Source organism: Peromyscus maniculatus, chromosome 19 (assembly GCF_049852395.1).
Source record: "Peromyscus maniculatus bairdii isolate BWxNUB_F1_BW_parent chromosome 19, HU_Pman_BW_mat_3.1, whole genome shotgun sequence".
Lineage (NCBI taxonomy): Eukaryota > Metazoa > Chordata > Mammalia > Rodentia > Cricetidae > Peromyscus > Peromyscus maniculatus.
The window spans coordinates 80808696-80836262 of NC_134870.1; the positions used below are offsets into that span (position 1 = coordinate 80808696).

The 27567-nt window shown below is 34.9% G+C and overlaps 1 protein-coding gene across 1 annotated transcript in view; it reads right to left on the reverse strand.

Moving 5' to 3' along the window:
• The window catches only part of Dok6 (docking protein 6), a 417131-nt gene that overhangs the window by 250021 nt on the left and 139543 nt on the right, over nucleotides 1-27567 (reverse strand). Inside the window, exon 2 of the mRNA XM_006989960.4 lies at nucleotides 8011-8118. Within this exon, the coding sequence (XP_006990022.1) occupies nucleotides 8011-8118 (108 nt within the window). The remainder of the gene's footprint in view (nucleotides 1-8010; nucleotides 8119-27567) is intronic.

The following is a 27567-nucleotide window of genomic DNA, read 5'->3' on the forward strand; positions in this document are numbered from 1 at the left end:
AGAAGGCTGAGGGGGGAGACACTGCAGCCACCGCCAGGAGAAGCAGCATGTAAAGACTCTGGTAAGCCACCAGCCACGTGGCAAGATATAGATTTATAAAAATGGGTTAATTTAAGATATAAGAACAGTTAGCAAGAAGCCTGCCACGGCCATACAGTTTATAAGTGATATAAGTGTCTGAGTGATTATTTTATAAGTAGATTGTGGGACTGCAGGGCTTGGGGAACCTAGAGAGAAGCCCTCCAGCAACATTTGACAACAATTCACACATCAAAATTCATTCTTTAAAGTAAACAACTCAAGGTCTTTAAATAAACATGTATAAACTTGGAACAATTATCATCATAAAATAGAAAATATTTTCATATTCCCTCTTTTCTAAAACAGTTCAGACGATTATAACCTTTGCAGTCCATTCCCTACCCCTATATCTACTCTACCAATCCACAAAGCTACATAACTGATAATACTTTGTTACTATAAATACGTAAGAATCCGTTATAAGAAGTATTAACTTAGGTCTGACTTCTTTAATTCAGTCCACTAAGCCTAATGTTTACTTGATATTTTATACATAAGTATGATTTTATTTTCTGTTCTGTAGTATTTCAGAGATTTGTGTTTCATATATTTACATTTAGACCATTTCCAACTTCTATTATACGTATTTATGTGAAACTGTTTTTCACTTTTATTGAATAAACTTCTAAAAGTTAGATGGCTGATTACCTATAACTTTTCTTAGTAAAACTACAATATTGGTTGTAGAATTTCATAATTGATATATATCAATCACCATATATGAATCCAAGCTGCTCTACATTTTCACCAATTTTAGATATTTCTAGAGTTTTTCCTTTTGGCCATTTTAATGAATACAAAATGGTTTTTCCTCTTGGTTTGGTCTTGACAGATAACTAAGGATGATTCCTCCTGCTTCATGTATTTATCTTCTGTCTGTGTGTACCTTATGTTAGGAAGTGTAAGTTTACAAGTTCATATCTTATCTTGGTTTTTAAGTGCGGGTTGCTTACTTTCTTGAGTTGTGATATTTATATAGCCTTGATATATTTTGTCCTCTATATACTTTGTAAAATTCTTTTTCTACTTAGTAACCTGCCTTTTAAATAAAAAAAAAATGGGTGATTGAAGGGAAATAATTTTAAATTATGATAAAGTTTAAATTGAACTTAAAGAATTTTTACTGTTCCTAAAATATTTTACTTATAGTATTTTTGCTTATAAAACAATATTCTCTGGTACTTAATTCTGTCAATTTTACACTTTGACTGTGTAAGTGAGAACAGCAATCAGCTTTGAGTTTAGACTTCTGTCGTGTGAGGTAGCATTTTTCACTTAATGTTCAGTTGATTGTTGAAGAAAAATGTTCCCTGTTAACTTGTATTTACTGATTATATGAATGTATTGATCACACAGGCTTGGATTTGCTGCTGACCTTTTCCATTAACTTCCATTGGTTGCTGTTTACAGCCCATCACTTATAACACATGGTCATGATTTCTGTAATTTTAGAATGTCTTAACAACTTCAATAACTTCAAATTTGCTCTTCTGCATTAAGTTTGCTTTGGTCAACCTATGTTATATACAATTCTATATGAAGTTATCCTGTCAGTATCTACAAAAATTACCTAAAATTTTTATTAGAATTATGTGGGCTATGTGTCAATTTTGAGACAATAACAGCTTAGTAACACTGAGGAGTCTTAACACACAAACTTCAATATTTTGTCATATACATGTCTTCAATCCTTCATTCTAAGTTAATTTCCATAATTTTCAGCACGGAGGATTTTATATGTGGTTTTATAAATTCACTTATTATTTGGTGGCACTAACATTAATTCAGCTCTTTTTAACAATGCAATTTGCCAACTGTCATCTGCCACTATGTGAAAAATGCAATTGATTTTTACATACTAAAATTTCCATGCCTATTGTTCATTGCATACATTTGTTCTGGTGTTTCTAGTTTAACAAGCATTTACAACAAATAATTATGTCATCTAAGAATAGAATGCATTTTTCCTTTTCTTTGGGAAATTCTTGTTAGAAGCTCTTTTCCAAAATGTTAAAGCTTGTTCTATTCTTGGTTTATTGAGAGCTATGCATAATCAATGCAGGTTGAATTTTGACAAATGCTTTTTTCTGTATTGCTCTAAATGGTCCTGTGATATTTCCATCTTTTATTGATAATTATTCCATTAAGTTTCAAATAAAACCATCTGCTATTAATGACGACTTATTGTTTTCATATTTTTTTATTAGATTTGTTAATACTTTGCTAAGAAATTTTGGGATTTATAGAAAGGTTAGTAGTTTTTTTTTAAAGTATTTGTCTTGTTTGGCATTGGGATACTACTGACAAATATAATCAGAAAGAAAAGAGGCTATCAATTTGAAGGAGGGCACAGAAGGAATTTGAGGGAAGACAGTTGGTAGGAGCTGCAGGGTAGAAAGATGCTGAAGAGTGAAAGGGATACAATTCTATCTCAATTAAAACACTAAAATGAATAAATATAAGGGGCAATTATTGTAAAAGAAAATAATTAAATAAAATATAAAATGTAAAATTCCTGTTGGACAATTCAGAGATTATGTCATTTCAGGTTTCTCATTTGTTGATTTTTTTCCACCCTCTCTTACTACATAGTGTCTCCTTTCCATGGTTCAGGCCCTACAGCATTTAGAATTTATCATGAACATAGTGAGTGTCATGGGTAAACTCTGTATTATGTTTTTTTGCTTTGATAGTGTTTTGCTGTGATTTATTTCCTTAGACTGTATTGTCAAAAGCTATACCTGTGGTGATCTGTGGCTCATGCTTTAGGCAAGGTACTCAAGCCTCAGCTATGAGGTAAGCCTAGTTTGCCAGATCCTGTGTAGCTCACTGTCACCCATGGCCCTGTACAGAGCATGTGCGTGTCTTTAAGTATCTTTCTCTGACTTTGTCTTTTAAAGTGTGTCTTTCTTACTCTCTGATAGCCCAACATGACCAGTGCCAGCTGTTTTCCCTAGCCTTTCTAGTGCTCCTGTGGGAGTGAATCTGCAGTGCCCATGGCCATTACTGTTGCCCCTATGACAGCAGCTGCCACTGGCGGAAAGGGGGACATTTCGATTTGGCAACTCATTTGCTTCTCCCTTACAAACAAAGTGCTTTTGTTAAGTTGTACCTATTTTGTTTTGCATTTTGATGTTTGTTGAAGGATTATAAAGTTAGGGATTACTGTTGTGTATAGGAAATGGAAGGAAAACTGGGCATTTGAACACAATAGTTATATGATACACTTTGCTGTTTAAATTTCTTTTATACATTTCCATCTCGTGTGGAATATATATCAGTTGTTTTTTGTTTATTTGTTTTTAATATCTTATCCCACACTTTGGCCCAAACAGTCTTCTTTATCTTTAGGCATACCAAGTATCTCTACCTCAATTTCTTGTGCTAGGTGTTTTTGTCTTTGTTTATGGAATGACCTTCCACTTCATCTTTGAAATACTTACGGACTGCTCTTTATAATGCTCCATCTTTATCACATCAAGCTGTAGCAGTTTATCTTTTATTCTGATTTTCTTTAACAGTAAAAATACTTTATTTCCATAACACTTTCCTAGTCATTTAAGCTTAAGACCAATGGTAAACAGATGTAGTGTTTAATAATTTTTCTCCACCACTGAATCCCCAGTGCAGAAAACAATAGTACATATTTAATAAGGTCTAGAAAATCAGGCATATAATGAGTTTGAATTCTAGGTCAGGCAGATAGACAAGATAGCTCAAAGACTGAAAATTTCTTCCAAACTAACTGTTCACAATGGAAATGAAGAGATTTCAATAGACTGCATCCAAGTCAAATCACAGTGAGCATGTTCTTTATCACTGAGCACTCTTATAGAGAGCGCATGATTGCCACTATAGTATAAAGAGAGATTAAAGTTGGAACAGTCTGCTTATAAAAACTGAGGAACGTCAGGCGTGATGATTCATGACTAATTCCTGCACCGGAGTAGCTGAATTGAGAGGATTCCAAGTTCACGACCAGCCTGGGCTACATAATAAAACACAGTCTCAAAAATAAAAGAAGGCCCCACCCCTAAGATGGAGAATTATGAGCAATTAATGACTGCTAAGAGGGAGGCTCAGCCTGTTCCTGCAACAAGCCCCTGATAATTTATCCAATTCCCAAAAGTCAGTCTCAATCACAAATACATGTGAGCAACAATAAAGGAACTCAGGATATGGATATGTATATATAACAAAGCATATATGTGGACCACAAACATAATAAACAAGTAAAACAAAACAACAAGATAAGCAAGGAGAAAGGAGAACTGATTTAGATGCCTTTTATAGATGACCACTTCTCAGTAAATGATAGAGACATCACTCCCATTACTTTAATCATCCAAGTGTCATCTTTGTTATGAAATTTACTTGAATTCCAAATTATGGAAAACAAATACTTCTTTAGCTCTCCTTGCTATGTTATATGTATATGCATTTTGTCTACAGTAAGATTCAAGCTTAGGGAGACAATAGCTTTGTCTTACACAACCTTACATCCCCAGGCATGAATATAGTACTTGGAATAGAGCAGACATTCAATATGTATTTGTATCCAAATTACCAGTCTACGTAAGCAGTCGAAACCCTAAAGAAGATGCATTTTTTTCATAAAAAATGGATAAGCTCAAGCATAAAATAATGTTAAAGCATTTTGCTTGCTTTATTCAGGAGAAAAAAAAACATTGTACTGACTGGAGTTTCGGTTAGTGAGTGGCACTGCTCTGCAGGCAGGTTGCACTAGTTACTCTTGTATTGATTTGATAAAACACCATGACCCTGTGGTGATATTGTGTTCCCCAATATATTGTGCAACCTAATAAACTTATGGAGGCAGAGATCCATCCAGATCTCTGTGAGTTCAAAGCCACACTGGAAACAGCCAGGCATGGTGACACACGCCTTTAATCCCAGGAAGTGATGGCAGGAAGCAGAAAGGTATATAAGGCATGAAAACCAGGAACTAGACCTGGTTAAGTTTTTATGAATTTAGCAGCAGTTCAGCTGAGATTCATTCCAGATGAGGACTCAGAGGCTTCCAGTCTGAGGAAACAGGATCAGCTGAGAAGTTGGCAAGATGAGGTTAGCTATGGCCTGTTCTGTTTCTCTGATCTTCCAGCATTCACCCCAATACCTGGCTCCAGGTTTGTTTTTATTAATAAGACCTTTTAAGATTCGTGCTACATGACCTTTCTAGAAGAAATACTTTATTTGGGCCTATGAATCCAGAAGGATTAGAGTCCATGGTGATGGAACAGAGACATGGAAGATAGAGATGGAAGCTAAGAGCATACATCTTGAACTCAAAGTGAAAAACAGAGAGAGAGAGTGAACAGGAAATGGTAAGTCTTTAACTCTCATTGTTGAACTCCAATGACATATCTCTTCCAATAAGGCCATATCCCCTAAGATAAGGCCATATCCCCTAAGATATGTCTTAGTTAGGTTTCTATTGGTGTGAAGAGACACCATGACCATGGCAACTCTTTTAAAAGGAAACATTTAACTAGAGATGTCTTACAGTTTAGAAGTTTAGTCCATTACCATGGTAGAAGGCATGGCAGCATGCAGGCAGACAAAGTGCTGGAGAAAGAGCTGAGAGTTCTACATCTGGCAGTCAGCAGGAAGAGAGACACTGGTCCTGGTTTGAGTTTCTGAAACCTCAAAGCCCACCCTAGTGACACATTTCCTCTGACAAAGCCACATATTGCTGTGGGATGTTAATGTATGCCCTGTGGGAGCCCTTCTTGGGTTCCTTGTGGCGTTACCCAGCAGGTTTGCATAGAGGATGATTAGGACCATGGGCCTGAGTGCAGGTGTCTGAGATGGTCTGCACTTGGCTGTACTGGGGGATGGTCTGTATGTCAAGTTGCTCTGATTGGTCAATAAATAAAACCTGATTGGTCGTGGCTAGGCAGGAAGTATAGGCGGGACTAACAGAGGAGAAATAAAAGAACAGGAAGGCAGAAGGAGACACTGCCAGCCACTGCCAGGACAAGCAGCATGTGAAGATGTTGGTAAGCCACGAGCCACGTGGCAAGGTATAGATTTGTAGAAATGTGTTACTTTAAGATATAAGAACAGTTAACAAGAAGCCTGCCACGGCCATACAGTTTGTAAGCAATATAAGTCTCTGTGTTTACTTGGTTGGGTCTGAGCGGCTGTGGGACTGGCGGGTGACAGAGATTTGTCCTGACTGTGGGCAAGGCAGGAAAACTCTAGCTACAACATATCCTAATTCTTTCAAATAACGCTACTCCCTATGAACCTATTGGGACCATTTTCACTAAAACCACCATAGATTCCCAAAACAGTGCCACCAACTAGAACCCAAATACTTAAAAAATCGAGAGTAGGAAGATATGTTATTCAAATCACCACTCACAGCTCTAACCAGAATTGCATAGAACATATATGTTTAGCCCTCCACAAATTTTCCTCTAAGGGAAGTGTGAGTTGGGTATAATGGTTCAATTCTATGATCCCTGCAGCTAGATCCTGAGATAGGAAGATTGCCATGCATTTGAGACCACCCTGGGCTAAATAGTAAGGCTCTCTCTAAAAACATAAAAATAAACATGTTCTCATCTCCCATTCCTCCCCCTACAGTTTACCCAGGAGATCTTATCAATTTTCACTTCCTAGGGTGATCCATGTGAGGAGGGAGGGGGAACTGTGGTTGATATGTAAAATGAAAAAAAAATTAAAAATAAACATCATGGCTTTATATTTAATTCACTGCTTGGCACTTATCCATAAGTCTGTTTTAAAGTTATTTAAAAAACATAACCGATGTTCATGATATACAATACCAATAAAATTTTAGAATGCAAATCCTTTCTTATATGATCAAAACAGGCAGAATTATGTTGGCCGTTTTATGATATAACATTCCAAATTATCATTAGAGACATGCAATATAACTGTTAAAATCCATTCACTAATGAGAAAACCAAAATGTCCATGAGCTAGTAAATTACTGAACAGAAAACCAAACTTGCTTTTTCTGGTGGAAGATCTATATTAATATGTAAAAAACTTCACAAAGTGTTACAACAACTTCAGTTTTGTGCTATTCGATCAGATTTAGACCCAATGTGTATGGCTGGTAGTTATTTTATAGTTGGGTTATATAGTTCATTAACATCAATAATATATAATTAACAAAATGGGGTAAAATAAAACTGAATATCATGTAAAATAAAATACCACAAATTCATTATATCATCTGAGGTGGCTTATTCTCTGTGAGTCACTCTGTAAGTTTCTAATGAGGAATTAGAGTCTGTATTGAGCTTATTCAGGCAGTCGTATGCAGGCTATACAATTCCACAGTTCTGGATACAGTGGTTTGAAATTATCCTCAAAGATAAGGCCATGTGTCTATGGCTATTTGAAGGTCACATGCTATATTCTTTTAGTTATTATGGAGTTGATATTTCACTCCTGGAATTTATGCAACATCTATCTACCAGCATATTTAATGATTATTTCTTGTTAATGTGCTGAGTAAACAGCTAAGGCTATCTGTATTAACAGTGTCATTAACACTGCTAAAGCTTGTCTGATAAATGTCATTTCCTAAATACTGCCTATAGTTTAAATCAAAGTAGCAAATGCACAATTAACCTGAACAGAGGAAAAGTGCCCACTCAGCACCTTAGAATGAATTAAGTTGAGTTATGACTCATCTAATTTTGCAAAGTCGCCATAAAAATGAGCTTTTCATTTTGCAGAAGTATAGCTGGGATTTACAGCAGATGATTAAGATAAGGAAGAAAAATAACTTTTGCATTTTATCAGAACAGGAGAGTTTTATCCTGGCCATGAATTTTTCTCTCTGTAGATTTCATCCATCAAAGAAATGTCTCCACAAGTTGTCAAGAGCCCAGCTGTTCCCCAGGGACCTCTACAAGTGTGACTTACCTTGTGAAAGTTTCTGAAATAAGCTGCCTTTTCATCTGGAAATTTTTCTAGCCTTCTAGGTCCCTTGCTAGAAGCCTTCTTAAAAACCAACCAGCATCGTCTGAAAATCTGAAACAAATAAAGGAATCTGATTATCCACCCTTTCCTATGAGTTTACTGGCACTTGAGGTTTTATCTATTCAACTAATCCATTAGGAATGAGTTTGCGAAACTCCATTTATTTCAGAGTAACTTCTTTAAAGGAGAAGTGTGTGACTAATAGAAATTGCAGCACAATTAAAAACATAATGTATCATGTAAAATTCAATGTGTTAATCTGTTGGTTCTAATCATCTTTAATATAAGTAATCACTTGGTTGTCAATACTGCATGAATGATAGCAATTCTTTATTTTATATCCCACTGCAGTGTGAATTTAGTCAGGTTAAGTGAAATAGATACATACTGCTAGTTTTCTAACTTTGAATATAAAATAATATTTATAGTTGTCTTACACAACTTCAGGATTTTCAACAAATGGTCATAATATAATTTAGAAAATAGTAAGAAATATAGTTTATACTAGGCATACCCAATTCCCTTGTTTTATAGTAGCTAGAATATACTAAGTATTTATTATGTAAAATATATTTTAAAATTTAGATACACATTTAATACTGATAACTACTATTTTAAACAAGTACTATTATGTTCATTTTTGATGAAGCTAAGAGGCAGGTCAAGGCTTGGGTACATGTCTTTCTGAATCTTTAGTTTTAGCTTTTAAAATTACCCTTAATTATGTAAGCTGATTTTATCATTTTTGAACATGTTCTTATTATATAGAAATAATCAATACCAAGCTTTTAGATTGGCATCTGAGTTTTACATGTTCTCCTTAGATATGTTGAAAAGGAAAGAAGTAAAATACATTTTATTTTTTTTTACTTTCTAGTAATTGAACTTGCTTGGTAATTTGAAATTTCCTCAACTCTTTAATTTCTAAATTTAGCACACATTATTTCCTGGAGAAAATTTCTCCTCTAGCATAGCATGAGGAGAAATTTCATCATAGGTAATTTCAGAAATCTCAGTCAGTGTGTTTCTATTCTGTGTCTTTATTCAAAGCCCACAATTGTCACAATCCTTTTTTTTTTTTTTTTTTTTTTTTTTTTTTTTTTTTTTGCTAGTAGAAGACATACAGTGTAATTCTTTCAAATTATTCCCAGGGACATTGTTTCGTACTCATTGAAAGACAGTATTTTTCATGTTAAAAGGCACTCTCAGAGCAATCACAAATGAATTTCCCCAATATAGCAAAATAAGTAGAATAACAATGTGAACACTTATTCCCACTGCTCCTGCTGTCTTTCTTAGATCTTCTGCTATAGTTTTAAAAAATACATCAAGAATGATGTTGAGCTCCAAAACACAATAGCATGTCTTCCCATCTCTGGGATTAGATATATCTTCCTTATTAGCTGTATAACTGTAAATGAAGAACTGCTCAGTTTCTTTAGAACTTTATTGGTGTGATTTGATACATTGTGTTTAGCACATGACACTGTAGTTCTTTGTTGGACCTTTACCAATGCCCATTTACAAAGTGAAACTGTGTTAATGATTACAATATGGGATCAGAATATGATTTGTTTAGCTCCAATTAATGAATTTTAGTCATTTTTACCCTACCCATTTCTCTTTCTCATCTCTGTCATTCTTCTGCTGAAATCTTTCTTCCCAGCAAATCCCTTTCTATTTGCATGTCTTTTTTGAATGTGAGACTCATTAAGCTTAATTAGTTTCTTTCCTCAGCATGGGTGGGAAGTTATTTACTGGAGCAAGGGCAAATTACCAATGGTTACAGAAGTGAAAAAAAATGGCACCCTCTCTCTCAGAAAAACATACACTGGCAGTAATCCCCCAGGGAGGCTTAGAACCTTTTGAGTTCCTCCCCTAATCATGACAATATATATGCAAAGTTGTAACATATAAAAAAAGATGACTAGATTGTGAAAAAATGGTGAAGCTTTCATATTTTTATTGTAGCTCTTTTATTTACTCAACACACAACTTCAGCAGATTATTTAGTGTTCAGCTAATGAAGAAGGGTAGTGCATGAAATTGAGGGGGGAAATTTAACAAGATGGGCCAAAGTTTTAGTGTACAGAAAATTCTACAGGTCCTACCCTGCTTTTAGGCTACTTTATCTTACTAGGTACTGTTCACTATACTTGGCAAAGGTACACATGGTAACACTTATTTTTATTGTAGGAGTTGTGGTTCTAACATTATTCAAACAGAATAGTCCGATACAAATATTTTGTGTTAGCTTACCATTTTAAACATTTCAAATGATGCATAGAAAATAATGTTAATGATCTCCCAAACATGGGCTTTGGATTTAACAAAATATACTTGAAATTCCAGTTTTCATCTTGTTAGACACACAAAATTTAGACACACCACTAAGCCCTCTAGGCATGTGTCCTTAAATTGGTCAGGGAAAAAGAATGTTTCAAATTTAGTGTTAATTTTAAAGTAAAAAGAAACTAAGTATGTTAATACATTTCCACAGTGCATACAGAGGAATCATTTGACTAATACAGGGCAGCCATATACAAAACAGAAAGAAATGCTCTTAGCACAGCCTTGGTTAACACTTCTGAAAAACATGAATATTTACCTCTACTTTGTTATAAAAACTGGCTTGTACAAGTACAGTTTTAAAGGTCTCACATGATTCTGATAAGAAATTGAATTGAATATATATGATCAATAAACACAGTGTTCCGGTGTTTCATTGAATACAAATATCAGCTCATATTAATGTTCCATGATGGTTCAAATATATTGAGCAGTGTAGGTGTGCATGCTTACATTTAGTAATGCATACTAAAAAATGAAATTTATTCTCTTCTTAAAATTACTCTCTTCACAAAATAACATGAAGTAATTTTGTGCTAAGAAATCACTTCATTTAAGCTTTAATCAAACTCTTGTATTAAAATTTAGAGCACTGTATTGTGGTATCTAAGAGCATAGACAACTTTCAGGTGAGGTTTTTATAATAATTAAATGTCTTGCCTCAAATAAATTATTTAAGCGTATATCCAACTTTGTTTCTCATTCATATATTGATATGCATCTACTTCAGAAAGATGGGGGTCAACCCCTTAGATTATAAGAGATGTCCTGAAGAAAACAGCTAGAGTGCATTTGAAAAGTAACCTATCCTCCTATCAGAAATTATTAGGGTTTGTGTACTGAGTTTTGTCTCTCCAAAATTTATATTCTGAAACAAGTGTGCTCTTATTTGGAGATATAATAGTGCTAGATGGGGTCATGGAGGTTAGTTTTGATGGAGGGATTGGTGCTTTCATGAGAACATACATGACCAGCATGCTTCCTCTCTTTCTGCTTATTCAAAAAGCAGAGAGCACATAAGCGCATGTTGAGAAACCATACATAGTCTACCAGCCAAGAAGAAATTCTCACCAGAACCCAACCACATTGGCAGCCTAGTCTCAAATATGCATCCTGCAGAACAGAGAAAAAAGGGATTTCTGTGGTTCAGTCTACCTAATGCCTGATATTTTATTATGGTAGGTTAGACTCATTAATACAGATGCCATAGATAGATAGACAATTGATAGATGATAGATACATAGATAGACAATAGATAGATAGATGATAGATAGGATGATAGATAAAATGATAGATAGACAATAGATAGATGATAGATAGATGATAGATAGATAGAATGATAGGTAGATAGATAATAGATAGATAGATGATAGATTGATAAATAGATAATATTTAATTTGTCGCAGTGATAGGGTAGTGCTTATGACAATAGTTTAAGTAACAGTATTGTGGAAGTGAAAATCATTCCTATGAATCTGAGCAGAATTTGAACTCATCATAAGCAACAAATTCTAATATTATGTGCAAGGTGGGATGTATATAGATTATAAATACTTTTCCCAGTTTTCATGAATGCATTGAGAATCTTTCCTTGAAGGAAATTGACATACAAATCTTCAGTAAAACGATTTTTTTTGTTTTTTCCTACTGAGAAATGGTTTCCCCTGTGCTGTTGGTCATTTTATTGCTCACATCTTGGTAATCATCAAAACAGCAAATGAAACCTTAAAATAGTCATAGAAATCCATATATATAGGCAGTACAGTGTTCATTTTGTGTTACCATAGTTAGTTTAATTTAAGAGATGAGCTAAATATAAGCCAGAAAGTCTATATGTTATTGTTTAAGCATTCATTATTATTGCAGAACAGGTGTTAACAAATAAGATGATAAATTTAGCTATTTATCTAGTATCTTATTCTTTGGATATTACAACATTAACAGAGACAAATGACCACATACAAATGAGCCTAATTTTTAAAGGTTTCATGAAATAAACTGTTTGCCAGTTGAAAGATCTGTCACTTAGTTTTGGAATGGATTTGCTTTTTTAAAAAGTTCCAAAATTTATACATCAAGTTCCCATGTATTTGACCCAGTTTCTAATATTAAAACCCTAAAGGGACTTTGTAGGGTTTTCACCATGAAGATATTCACATTAACAAAATACCAAAATAGTTGCTAAAAATGTTAAGAAAAACAAATTTTATTCAGAATATAGCTTTATTTTCCTTAACCTGTTCTGTTTCTGGGACCAAGACCACATTCCAAAACTTTAATTTGTGATAATTTCTTGGATTTTGTTGTTTTCATTCATTTGTTTTGTTTTTTAAAACCTTGAAAGTTTTGAAGTATACTAGTCAGTTAATTTCCTGCAGAATTCTTTAATTTCTGTCTGTCTTGTTATTTCTGATATCTAAAATTCTAAGGAAAATCTGTCATCAAAATATAATTTAGTGAAAAAATAATATGAATGAATCATGGCCATGGACTAGTTATTTTTTTAATATAATTTCTAAATGAAAATTTAAAGTTGAAGAGAGAATCACTTAATAAATGTTGATTTCTTTCCTCTTTAGTCATATTTTTTCTAAATGTTTTGAATATAAAGAAAAGAAAATAATAACTAAGACCATGGTATGGAGACATTTCATGTGTCACCTGTGTTATTAATGGAAGCAAAAATTAAGTATGAGTCAGGAACTAAATGCCTCCTCCACAGCAGGCGTAGGAAATGAATGGGGAGGTCTCTCCCCTTTGACCTTTTCATCAAACCAGATTTTATCAGTGTACCACAATCTGCTGGAGGCCCTAGAACTGGTACTTTAAATTAGTGTGTTGGAGAATTTACAGATATGAACAAGAAAAATGACTGCTGGGAACCAGAAAAATCACTGCTATGAGAAAAAACTATATGTAAAGAAAAAGGTTTATTTTGCTTTTAAATGAAAGGTGTAAAACCTTTGAAGAAATAAAATATAACCCTGCAATTGAACTAGACACCTTAATGTTTTTGCATCCCATGAGAATGAATATTAATTAATGACCTTTGTGGGTTTTTCTTGGAAATTGGTGGCAAGTGTTCTATTCTCCTTTGATGCTTCTTGTATCTCAAGAACATAGACTGTTGCAACTCTTTGGGTTTGGGATGCTTAAGGACAAAATTTATTGCTTGGAGAAAGTCTCCTTGAAAAGTGTCTGTCCCTTTGCAGGTGACATTCCTGCAGGTTCCACCAAGGGTTAGGGAGTGTTGTACCTTCTATCTTGGAATAAGAACTGAGAATTCTATCTTCTCTTTCAGAAACCCATTCTAAATAAGCTGGTTGCCCAAGCAACCAGGCTAACAGGTGACCTCAGGGTCTCCTTGTAGAAAAGGCCCTGTTGCTGCCAGAACTCTAGAAGTCCCATGGATATCCAGCTGGCCCATTCTATGGTTTCCAATGTGTTAGGCCGGCAGGCAGCTTGCCATAATTACATACCCATTCCATCTGATGAAAACTTTTTACCACATGACATTTTTTTCTTTTAGCAACAAGGTGATTTTATATAAAGCCATCTTTTTCCAGTTAAGACTTACCAGGAAAAAGCAGATAGCAGATTTCTTGACATTAGTTCATAGCTGTAATTATATTATTTAGCAAGACTCATTCACAAGTTTAATATACCCAACATTAGATTTAATAGATTTATTCCATCACAAGCCATTGACATAATGAACCTTGCACATCAAAATAGGATTTCAGTACTTGGAAGAATTTTTGATTATAGGAATTGTCTAAGTTGACAGTTTAATTGCAATAAAGGAAGTCATAGATTAATTTTCTCTAGGGAATATGTGTGTGTGTGTGTGTGTGTGTGTGTGTGTGTGTGTGTGTTGTGTATTTTGAGTGGCTTCCCTCTGAGTTTTCTCCTGAATGCAAGATTCCTTCTCCCTACACACAAACACACACACACACACACACACACACACACACACACACACACATCATATTGACATATAAGATTCATTTGTTCAAAACTGTATCTGATGGAAATAAAATACAAATGTAAAGCCTACTCTGAAATAGTTATGACAAAGTTATGCTGAGTGCTATGAGTAACTTTCATCAGCTAGTACAAGATCTTTTTCTTACCATAGAAGATCATTTTCTATGTGTGAAAGTAATCATTAGATAGAAATATGTTTAATTACCCGGTGGATTTAGATTTATTATTGTTAATGTGAAAGTAACTCTTGCTATTGACATACTTTATTGCTGTTATGCATGTTTTAATACCAAAAATCTACTCCATTATCCATCCATCCATCCATCCATCCATCCATCCATCCATCCATCCATCCATCCATCCATCCATCAGTATGTTCCTTCAGGTAAGTCTTGAGAGTTGTAGATTTCATAGATATAGTAATAAAACAAACCTATTAATAACAAAAACCAAATATCTCTTCTTACAGACAGAATTCTTTCACTGTTGGACGTATCCTTGAATTATCAGGCAGGTGGTAGCTGATAAATAACTGCCTTTGTGATTAGTTAAACACTGTGGAAAGAATTATAGCACAGAGATGGGCTGTGAATGCCAGACCTAGTAGCTCACCCTTCCTCACAAGGACATTTAATTCCAGCATTAGATCAAGTAGGAGAATGAGTGATGTGTACATATGGGGACAGTAGGCTTCTGGGTGAGACCAATGAGATACAAATGTTTTGATTGGTTAAAAATAAGAAAATTATAACGGACTAACATCAATTAGCGGGAGCTTAAATTAGAGCTGTGGCATCTCAGGCATGTTCACAGTCAAGTAACTGAGATGTCAGTGCATTCACCTTATAAACTATGATAAGAATTACAGTCACCTCTTGCAATACTATGTCTGATTTTTTTACTTACAAGAGGTTTGAGCTTTTCTGCAACAATCACAATTTTAACAAACAAAAACTGTCATCTACAGCTACCCTTCAGTTTAAACCATAAAACAGATGCCACTCAATAGGATCCTTTGCACAATAGCAAGGTGGCTTGAATTCTCTGTTTGCCAACTTGAAATTCTAATGTCTCTATATAAATTTAGTCCTTCTTCATTCTAAGCTACATGGTTTGTATCTTGCCTGAGGATTGGGATTTTTCCAACTGCTCCAAGAACTGAAAGAGGCCCAAAGAGTGAACAAGGAAACCAAAGTAAAGGAGAAAGAATTTTCAGTTATGGGGGTGTCTCCTGCTCCTGTATGATGTCATTAGAAGTTCTAAGTAAAGATGGATCATGGTACAACTTAAATGATAACAAAGAAGCTGTTGTACCAATATTTCTAAAGTAGGCATTGAGGGAACTGTACAATCTGAGATAGAGAAACCATAACCTGATTAGAAGTTAGTTCAGTAGAATGTATAAAATTTTCTGAAATTTTGAATATTTATATATGTAGCCTCTAAATTTTAAGTAAAAATATGAAAAAGGCATAAAAATCAAGTGAACATTTTTACATTAAAGATCAGTATTTGTAAGAATATTCCTATGGATTCCCTTTCTTAAATGTTAACCACAGTACCTCTGTTTAAACAAGTGTTACAATATTAGCTGAGTAACATTTCTGCTCCTTTAATTAGTTATGTGTATATATTTATCTACATATTAGTATGAATACATGAATGTATGTGTCTAATGGTGTCCAGAAGAGGTCACCTAAAGCTAGAGTCACAGGCATTTGAACTACACAGTATGGGTAATAAGAACAAAATTCCAGTCCCCTGAAAGAGAAGTAAAAGTTCTTAACCACTGAGCCAATTCTTGAGATTATCTCCCAATATCTCTTAAAAGCATGTTACTCTTATTTTCCTGAATGATGTCACAAAGTTGCAGTCACAGGAGTCAGGTGAATTCTTGACACACATATTTAAGTCTTTGTAAATGAAGCTTTAGAAAGAGCAGGTACTGATCGCTATGTCAATGACCTCACACATTGGCAAAACAGGGCACTAAAACATAATAAAAGAAAAGAAGGAATTAACTGAAGGTTTACTTTCCTATCAAGAATTAATATTCTAAGAAATGAATATGGAGCCATTGAAAAGGTCTTTGCCATACGCATGACTGCATGTCAAACATTTCTAGAAGAAGTAAAGAACTCCAACAATTTCAAAAAGCTATCCAACTCAAGAAAGGGGAGGGTACTTGAACTGCCACTTACGAAAAGGAACTTTACATGTGTCTAGTAAGTTTAAGAATGTAGTAAATTCTTAAAACTTGAGATAATCTGAAGTAGAAGGGAAAGGAGACAGCTCATCCCTAACAAAACAAAATAAAAAAAATACTAGGCTGTGGCTGGGCCAGTGTGCTTCTCTTTCTGCTGGAGAGATTCTGTATTAGTGAGTCTAGAAGATGCACAGCTATGGAAAATCTTGTGATATTTCTAGACATCCACATAGACATTAGCAATTCTGCTCTGTTTTTTTTGTACACAAGAGAAAAATATATGTATCTTTTACAACATTTGTGATAGCATTACTCATAAAGGTATCAAGGGCAGACATTATGATTTATGTACCCAACTGAACAATTGACACCCTTGAAAGTATATGAACTATTGCTACACAGACAAATCTCAAAATCATCACTTTAATAAAATCCCAGTAAAAAAATGACATTTGAAGCTCCATATAGTCACATAAATCCCCCAGGTTGCCTAAGCCAAGCTGTGCTGTCTAAGCTATATTTATAAGTAAAGAGTACCAAGAACAGAAAAGTGATTTCTATCATAATCACCACAGTGACTGATTCATTGAGAGACGCAGGTGTGAGAGGAGGGTCTATGTTGGAGATTCTTCTTCATCACTGGAAAAATTCCATCTGAAGGCATATAAGTCAATATTTGCTTTTAGATGTCTGTATGTAGTTTATGCATTGTCTTAATTTGCTTGGAGTCTATGTATGTTCCCTCCATCTCTCTCTCTCTCTCTCTCTCTCTCTCTCTCTCTCTCTCTCTCTCTCTCTCTCTCTCTCTCATGTGTGTAGTGGGTCTATGCATACAACAAAGGCAGAACAGAACACTGGGTGTCTTCTATCACTCCCTCTTTATTACTTGAGACAAGTGTTTCACTGAACTGAAACCCTACCATTTCCCCATCTTTGCTGGCTAGTGAGCACTTGGAATTCACCCGTTTCTGCCACCAATCCTCAGGTTGCAGGTAATCACAGCTGTGCTTGGCTTTTCTGTGGGTCCTGGGGATTCAAACTCAGGTCCTCATTCTTGCAGAGCAAGCATTTTTACCATGTGTTCAAGTTTACAAAACTGTCAGGGGGCACATTTTACTTTTCTTCCTTTTGTGATTCCTATTTCTAAGTAGAAAATAAAGAAAAATAACAGAGGAACCTATCCTCCAAGTATTTTCAGGGGAGCAGATGGCAACCGTTGATAAGTATGCTAAAAAGGTGTTAGGATCAACCATTAATTAGGCTGAACACAGCAAGGAAACAGACAGACACCACATAGCTTCTGGCTAAGACTCAGGCATCCCAGAAGTACTTATGTCTAATGCTATCAGGTTTCTTAAAAAGTCCTGGCAGCTTTAGTTTCTCTATTAAAAATCAGTTAACAAAGACTGGCTTTGCATTGGTACCTCTGAAGGGAGATAAAGCAAGACTCTAACTAAGGAGACCTTTAAATCAACACCTCCTCACCAGTGGCTGAAACCTTGTTGGGGACTTCACATAGGACTGCATATTCTATGTACTTGTCCACATAGAAGGGGGAGTAGAACTAACCTATTTAACTCCAGCAGTTTATCAAAGAATGTCAACCCCAGTGGTGTTACCAAAGCTCTAACACTCTATTGTGTCTCTCTGGCTTCAAGACCTGTGTTTTGGACCCAACTCTGTAGTTGACTCTATTTCCATATGTATTGTCTGTAATATAAACTGAGAGATACCTGGCACATGATTACCTTTACAAATGAATGATAAACATACAGAAATGAAAACATAATTTACCTTTCACTATTTCTATGTAAAATAGCGACCATATTCAGTTTTCATGGAGGTGTGTGAGTGTGTGGGTGGTATGTATTCATGAGTGTGCATTTAGATAGCAAATGCATGTGGAAACCTGTAGTGATATATTGTGAACCCTGATAAAATTTGCCTAAAGATCAGAGAATAGAAGACCAAGCCACTAGATTAAACACAGAGACAAGGCCGTGGTGCCACACACCTTTAATCCTAGCACTTGGGAGGCAGATCCCGTCTGGATCTCTGTAAGTTCAAAGCCACCCTGGACTACATGAGAGAAACAGAGCCAGGCAGTGGTGGCACACACCTTTAATCTCAGTACTGGGAAGCACACACACCTTTAATCACAGGAAGTGATGGCTGGGAGGAGAAGGGTATATAAGATGTGAGGAGACAAGAACTAAAGGTCTTTCAGCAGAAGCATCCCTTTCAGCTAGCGGCTTTTTCAGCTGAAGTCTTTTTGGCTGAGGAAGCTCATTTGGCTAGAGGCCTATTGGCTGAGGGTTTTTCAGGCTAAGGAGTTGGTGAGGTAAGAGGTGGTAACTATGACTTGTTCCTTTGTATCTCTGATCTATCAGCATTTATGCCAACATCTGGTTCTGGGATTTTTTTTTATTATTATAAGATCTTTTAAGATTCATGTTACAGAAACCAGATGTTTATTTCATGCCTTCCTCTACAGCTCTCCACCTTAGATTTGAGAGAGGATCTCTCCTAGAAGCTAGAGCTAAGCTGGATAGCCAGTGACTCCTCAGATTGGTGTTTCAGCACTGAGGTAGTCTTCAGGCAGGCTTTACATGCGTGCTGAGGATCTGAACTCAGGTCCTCATGCTCACACAGCAGGTACTTTCTTACTGAGCCACCTCCCCACCCCCAATAACACTTATTCTTGAAGGTGTCCTGTGATGGAAGCCGTCACATTTGTCTTATTTTTCAGTTAATGTTTCATTATCTTTCCTGCCAGATTTGAGAGCAAATGCAGCATTTTCCTGTTTGCAGCAGCATAGGTCTTAAAAATACATAAAGACAAGTTAACCCCTCAGTGCTTGTGTCTCGCAGATAGCTGGTCTATTTCCTTGTACTCTGCTGGGAGCCCCAAGGTTTGACTTTTTCTATATCATGTGATACAAGAGGGACAATCATGAAGTCCAGGTGTTGACTGCTCAAGAAAAAGCAGAGAGACGATCTGTGTGAAAAAATTTGGAAATTTTTAAAAAAGCACCAATTATCTAAAATTCAATAAAATGTGTTTTATTAATTCAAAATATGTTGTAAAGAACACTTACTTGTGCTGCTATTTTGAAACCATAATTTAAAAGTTCTAACTTGACTTCCTCTACTTGTCAAAATGATGCATTATAACAAGAAGCAAATTGGAGAGTATTAAAAATTATTTGGAACACACTTTTCTCTATGCATATGGCATTGGGTAGACATACACTTTTTGTAATTTATTCAGCCCACAAACTTCTCTCAAGTATCTGATACTTGTCAGATACTTCTCCAGTAAGGTGTCATCAATGAGCCAAGAAAATGAGAATACCCATGACCCCTGTCCTCATGAGGGGTTTCACCCAGTAATGGTACAGGAAGCATAATAATATGAATTGACTGTGCAATAGTAGAGAATGATGAGTAGGAAGAGAGTTAACAGAGAAGGGAAAATGGAAACCCAGAGGGAGAAGTGGGGGACCACACTATGATGCATTCCTACTTGGCCTGGAACTCACTATGTAGACCAGGTTGGCCTAGAATGGCTGTGAACTCAGAGATCTATCTGCCTCTGCAATCCTAGTGCTAAGACTAGACTTGACAGCTACCGTGCCTGGCAGTTACAACTTTTTCATGTAATAATAATCTGTTCTTCATGCTTGATCCATATATATATGGATCTCATGGCAAAACATATTTTTTGTATTAAATATTTGCACAAGGTATCTATGAGTTATAATTTTGAGTATGAATTTTCTCGCTGTCATCTCTACAAAAAAGCAAATAAAGTAATATTTAATATGTAACGTTCACTTAGTATATTCATGTCTTTAATATATTCTATTATAGATTTAAGATATATTTACATATTTTATATTTGTATTTCCCAACATATAAAACCCCTTTTAGAATAAGATAATAAAATTATTTAAATTTTTTAAGCCTCTACAAATATATAATAATCCCTAAGTACCTTTCTTCTTAATGTATTTCTGAGACAATGACTTTCTCAAAACGTTTCGCAAAAAACGTTTCCCTTTAATCCTGTGCATAAGTTTCTCACTACCTTCCAGGAAAGTGATTTTTTTTAATTATTTTGTTTTTTGAGAGATGATAAGAACCAGAGGATGAGAAAGTGATTTTTATAATCTCCTCCTATTTAACAATCATTCAGTTTTCTAGAAAACCAGTAAAATTTAATAAAAAATATACTTTTCTTTCATGAAGATGAGACTTGAATAAATAGTCTAGTACTTGAATATGAATGAGGCATTTTGTATTTTTTTGTATTTGTTCCATGGAGATTTCAAGATAATTTAGGAATTATTATCTAAACAATGATAGAAACTGTCTTAATAAATTTAGTAAATTCAAATGGTGAATACATCTTTATCTGTGAAGAATTTAATCTTCATTCCATAGCCTCATGAGTTTCCTCAGAAGAAGCATTTTGGCATTTTTCTAAGTATGATTTACATTTCTCACATCTAACTGAGAGTATAAGTATTTTCTCTTCTATTTATAAGGCAGTAATTCATTCATGCATACTCATCAAGATTTTTATTGATTAAAAGGCATCTATTGAAAATAGAACCCCTTATAACTAATTTATTGCAAAAATTTATGTTTGAGACATTGAAATTAGTATTATTTGAATCTTAAATGCACCCTTTATAACTTATGTATCCAAGGCTTTGTCCTCTGTGCACCAGGGTGGAGTGGTGGAAGTGAATTAAGAGTCTGGAGTAAGCAGGTCACTAGAGGTTAGGACTTTCAAGGACACATTTGTTCCTCTTATTTTTCTGGACTTTCTGTATCTGTATGTGAGCAATCCTGCTCCATCACAGTTCACTTCAGCTACATGAAGAAATGAATTGCCTGACTCTGTACTGAAACTTCTAAGTGTATGATCCAAAATGAGTATTTCCTGCTTTTTGTTTATTTCTTTTAGGTTGTCAGAAAAAATTAAAGCCAGCTAATATACATAATCATTTTCTTCAAAGTTTGTAACTCATGTAAAATTTGTCTCTTTGGGTTTGCACATTAGAGCCCAGTTCTGAGTGCCATGATAAATCAAAAACAAAAACTACCTGAATTATATGCATTATTTTAGTAGTTTTTTGTAACTACTTAATTTTCTCAAGAAAATTTATCATTTAATCTCCTTAGAGGAAACTTTTGTAGTTCAATCACTAACCTGTACATACCTTTATTTCAGAATTTTAATGCCATGTAAAATATAACTCCATCAATCCACCAATATATACTATTTAGTGATTTGATTACATTACTACAATTATATAAAGTGAATGTTTTGGCATGTGACTATGTTTAATAAAACTGCTGAAAAATACTGTCCCAAAACAGCACTAAATAAGATATAATGTTTGCCATTTGCAAGTATATGAAGTTATTTAACCTAACTCAATCAACATTGTGTAATGTCTTCATATTTTTTAAAGAAACACTCTCAAATTATGCTATGCAGTTGACTAACACATTACCTGGCACTACTGTGTGTTGAATAAGAAAGCAGATTTTCCAGTGTATGAGTGGACTACTGGATTCACTTAAGTAAATCCTTTCAAGATTCACAAAAGGAATATTAAATCATTAAAAACATTCATTGAGGAAAATAAGGCATGTGTTATTTCTCAAATTAATTAACTGAAGCATCTTTCTTTTTAGTTTCCATTATTATTTATTTATCTCAATAGTGCTATTACAAAATAAAACTATGAGATTACCACACTTCTTCAGTTTGAGGAATGAAGTGACATTGCTACCAGTACTGACTCCAAGAAATCTTCTCCTGTAGAGAATATCAGTGTCTGAAAACACTGGAAATTTATTGTTTTCTTGTAAAAAAAATTAATGTTCCTTGAGAACAGATTTTTTTCAGAGAGGTAAGAGAGATATAAATAAAAAATTAACATGTCATTAAGGGAATAAATTATAATCTGTAATATTTCCTTCTTGTCTAAAACATTTATAGAATTTTAGGGCAATTATTTTCTAATACACTCAAAATGCATAATGACAGCATGTGATGACCATAATAAAAACAATATTTACTGTATATTTATAGTACATGGAAAAACTGGCTCTAATTCTTGTTATTGCTGTGTTCTGGACTATTCCAGGGTATAGACAATGGCATTTATTTCTTAGATAAGATGTATTTCTTAGATAAAACTAAAATGCAGTTATGACAAATTCATACTTTGTTTAATAGGCTTTATAAACTATAAATGCCTTAGGATGTAATCCCTGGACACTACGGTGGTACACTTGTCCATTGGAGGCATCAGTTTTCCTGAAATAGTCTCAGATAAAAATATTGAGCAAAACCCCACTCATTAAAAAAAAAAAACTACAGGATAAATTAGAATATTAACTACCCTTCAGATAATTGACACCCAAAAGTACAGATACAAGATCTATCTGTAAGTTAAACCACTGACGTTTTTAAAATGTAATAAACAAAGAAACAAATACAGGATCAAGAACTAGGAAAGAATTGATTGAACAGTGTATGGAATTATAAAATTTTTGGTTTCACAACTCTGCATTTTGACATTATGTTTTCAGTTTCCTTGATGAGGAGTGAGAACTACGCCATGTGTAGTATAAGAACAAATATTTAGAAATGTAGTTAGGAAATAAACTTGTTTAGTAAAGCGGTAGTTGTAGGCTTTCCTAGTAATGTCAGAAGATACACCCATTACGTCTCAACAATATGAGTGCCGAAATGTATCCTGAAGAAAGGCAACAACAGACATGATAAAGTGCTCAGTGGCAGGATGGGGTGGGGGAGCCATGAGGCCTGAGCCCTACACAGAGAACTGCAGCAGTGGTCAGTGATAGGATGGGGTGGGGGAGCCATGAGGCCTGAACCCTACACAGAGAACTGCAGCACCGAAGGAACACTGGAATGGCAGAAATGGGCTTCCCCAGGGAAGGGCACACCAATGTTATCATTACCAAATTGTCAGACCTCAAAACATACACACAAGAAGCATTACACAGACTGAGTAGGTTGTATTTAGGAATATATGTGTATACATAGATGCATGTAGCAATAATGTGTTTAAAAATGGGCCATGAATTTGAAAGAGAGCCAAGAAGCTTATATGAGAAGGTTTGGAGGAAAGAAAAAGAAGGAACAAAATATGTAATTTTATGATAATCTCAAAAAATGAAAAAACTCCCAAGGATGTACAGAGGGAATCACAGTCTATAATTTCCTGACACACATTCCTATACCACGTAGTAGTAAGAGCACTGTATTCTGATAAATACAAAATTAATAAATAGTGTTTGTCTAATTTGCAAAGACTTTGTAATAAAAACTGGCTTTAAAGACAGATATTTCCACAAGAAGCATTGTTACTAGAAATTTGTGTTTCTGATTGTAGTGTGTTTTTCTTCTAATAAGCTTCATGCATTTTGATAAACATCCAAATGTTTCTCAGAAAGAAATCTATTAAAGTTTAAGTTAATTTTAGAATTTTAAAGGCATTAACTCTTCCTTATGATAAAAAAATTTTAAAGTGAAATGAGCCCGAAACTTCTTAGATGAAATGTAGTAATTAATATTACAAATAAAATAAAAAATTTAAAGTAGCTCTAGTGAGCTATAACAGAAGCTTAAGGGGTGATTGAGTACCTCAGTGTGACTTCTAGTAACTGCCTGGAGTTTTGTCTTCTTCAGAATGAAAGACTTGCTGCAATCCTCACAGCGTTCACAGTTCTGTGGCTTATGTCTACTTAGGCTCAGGCAGCCTGAGAGTTTGTGATGGGCCATTGTGCCTACATACAACTAGGGCATGGCTAACAGCCTGCTGGCTCTATGAAAGAAATTCAGTGGCTCTTTCATAAAAAGCAAACCACACATAATCTCCAAATGATTATTTAGTAGAAACACTAAGGAAGGCAAGAACAACTGAAATCTAGGTCAAACGTAGCTCTAAAAGGGGGTAGCTCCAATGAAATACATGTTTTAATGAACTGCAGTTACAAAGAAGTGATCGACACTCCGGGAAATAGAAATGCCAGTTGTGTTGATGTGATTACTACACATTTTGTAATTCATACATTTTTACAATCATTATATTAAAACTATATTGGTATTCTTTTTTTTAAAAATCAATGTTTAAAATCAAGGTGAGAAGTCACCTGTAATCCCAGAAAACCGAGGGATGAGGATCCCAATAAGTTCAAGGCCAGCCTTGGCTACTTATTGAGGTCCATTACAGGCTGGGCTACAGAGTAAGATTCTACCTCAAGGAAAAAATTAAAACTTCTCTTTCCTTGAGCTATGGAATATAAAAACAGTTTTAAAAATATTTACACATATAAATACAACTTGGCCTAATATCTCAATATGCTTGCATTAGCTATTATCTTAGAATTATAAACATTTATACCTCACATTCAAGAGTTATTTTCCTTTAATAATCTAAGACTATTTTTTGATGACCATTGTGCTTTTAGTTAATCTAAGAACAGGGGCACAAGTTGAGGATTAGGATGAGAAGGGTCCAACCGTCATTTTCTGTATATATCCATTTCTGTACTTTGTGACATGTGTACATAGATTAATTTTGCAGTATAAAGTCAATTTCTGTATTAACATAAATAATATCCACATGTATATATCTGTGTACAATTTTTCTTAATCACATAGTTAGATCAAAATAAATGTGTTACTCTTACACTGTCTTGGTTCTAGTAGGTTACTTTCTCTTTATATTAATGATAAAAAAAGATGGGATTACTAAAGGACTAGAGATGATTCCAAAGTTCTATCTACTGGTAATTTTTGAGGCATCTAAGGATTAAAAAAATAATAATTTCTCCTGAATAAGTGGAGTTCTTCTGCATCTTTTTTCTTTAAACGGGTCATCAATGAGATACTGTGAGAGAATACGCACATAGTTTAGAGTCACAGTCAGAAATGAAATGTTTCTCTCCAGGAGCAAGTTTTGGGTCATAAATGGAAATTGTCATCATCATCCTGTGGATGTAGAGCTCCTGCTGGGCAGTTCCTCAAGTGGAAGCAAATTTTAGAAACAATCACAGCACTGTGGGCACACTTCAAATTGTACCTTTAAACATCTGCTTTCAAATAGTTCAGCATTGATATGATGAGGGAAACAAACAAACAAACAAAACAAAAACACCTTTCCATCTCTGACCTCTGTCTTCTGATATCCTGTTCTAGATTTCAGTTTTTTTAAAAATCAAACTATGGTGATATCATGTGAACTTAGACTTTCTGAAACTCACCTGTAGAGACAGAGCCCAGAGCTTAGAATTCCCACCAAAGAGCAGTCTGGTTTCACTTTATGGACATCAATAGAGGCCATGTTCCTGTGTTCAGAGTTGGTCTCAGAAAGACATTTTTTTTTTACAGATATCAGTGGCATGCAAAACTTCTGAAATTCTTAGCTAATCCTTTTCTTTCACCTTTGTGGACATTGATTTTCTTGTGGCTCTCCTTTGTTGACTTTTTAATATTTAAATAGTTTCTGTACTTTTGTTTTTTGGCATCTTCTTAAGTTTGGTCTTCCTCACTGCCTCTTATAACCTGCTTGTGATTTCTCCCATGGACCACTTATTAAGGAATCACTTGTTCATGAATAATAAAACATCACTTCATGAGGCAGTAGAATCTTATGCTTTTAATATTAATCAAATTCTTCCTTGGCGATTGTGAAGCAAAAACGCAATGCATTTAGAATTTACTGTTTTCTCTCATTGCTTCAATAACAGCATTTAAAAATTTTGTAGTTCCATATACAATACTAAGATCATGACTTTATGTATAATTAGCAGTGTTCAAGGCAGTCACTTAGATTTTATTTGTCAGATCACAGTTTCTCAATTAAATGGATGTCATGGTCTTTATATGGTATACCGACTTATTGGGAGGTATATCACTCTGTAGGATAATCAGAAAACGTGTGTGTGTGTGTGTGTGTGTGTGTGTGTGTGTGTGTGTGTGTTGCAGAAGTTGGATATAATCAAGAACTATTTCATCTAAGTATAAAATGCATCACCTGCTTGATTATTAGAGCTGAGAGGATTAATTTGAATGAGGGAATTAATTGTATGTTGGTAAGCTTTTATGATGTTTATGATGGAATGTTCTATATGAATATATGTAGCTGAAAGATTTCCTGTGACCCACTTGGTCTGCAGTCAGGACAAATCTCTCTCACACACTGGTCCTGTGGCTGCTCAGGCCCAAATAAACACAAACGGGCTAATATTATTTTTAAACTATGACCACAGCAGGCTTCCTGTTATCTAGTTCTTATATCTTTTTGTCATATTTTCTTTATTATTATTATTATTACTGTTATTATTTTATTTTATTTTATTTTTTTACAATACTATTCAGTTCTACATAACAGCCACAGATTCCCTTGTTCTCTCCCTTCCTGCCTCCCTCCCCTTCCCCCCAGCACACCCCTATTCCCATCTCCTCCAGGGCAAGGTCTCCTCCAAGGACTGAGATCGACCTGATAGACTCAGTCCAGGCAGGTCCAGTCCCCTCCTCCCAGATTGAGCCAAGCATCCCTGCATAAATCCCAGGTTTCAAACAGCTAACTCATGCAATGAGCCCAGGACCTGGTACCACTGCCTAGATACCTCCCAAACAGATCAAGCCAATCAACTGTCTCACCTATTCAGAGGGCCTGATCCAGTTGGGGGCCCTCAGCCTTTGGTTCATAGTTCATGTGTTTCCATTCGTTTGGCTATTTGTCCCTATGTTTTATCCAACCTTGGTTTCATCAATTCTCGCTCATATAAACCCTCCTCTTTCTCCCTAATTAGACTCCCGAAGCTCCACTGGGGGCCTATCTGTGGATGTCTGCATCCAGATTCCTCAGTCCTTGGATGGGGTTTCTGGCACAACTATTAGG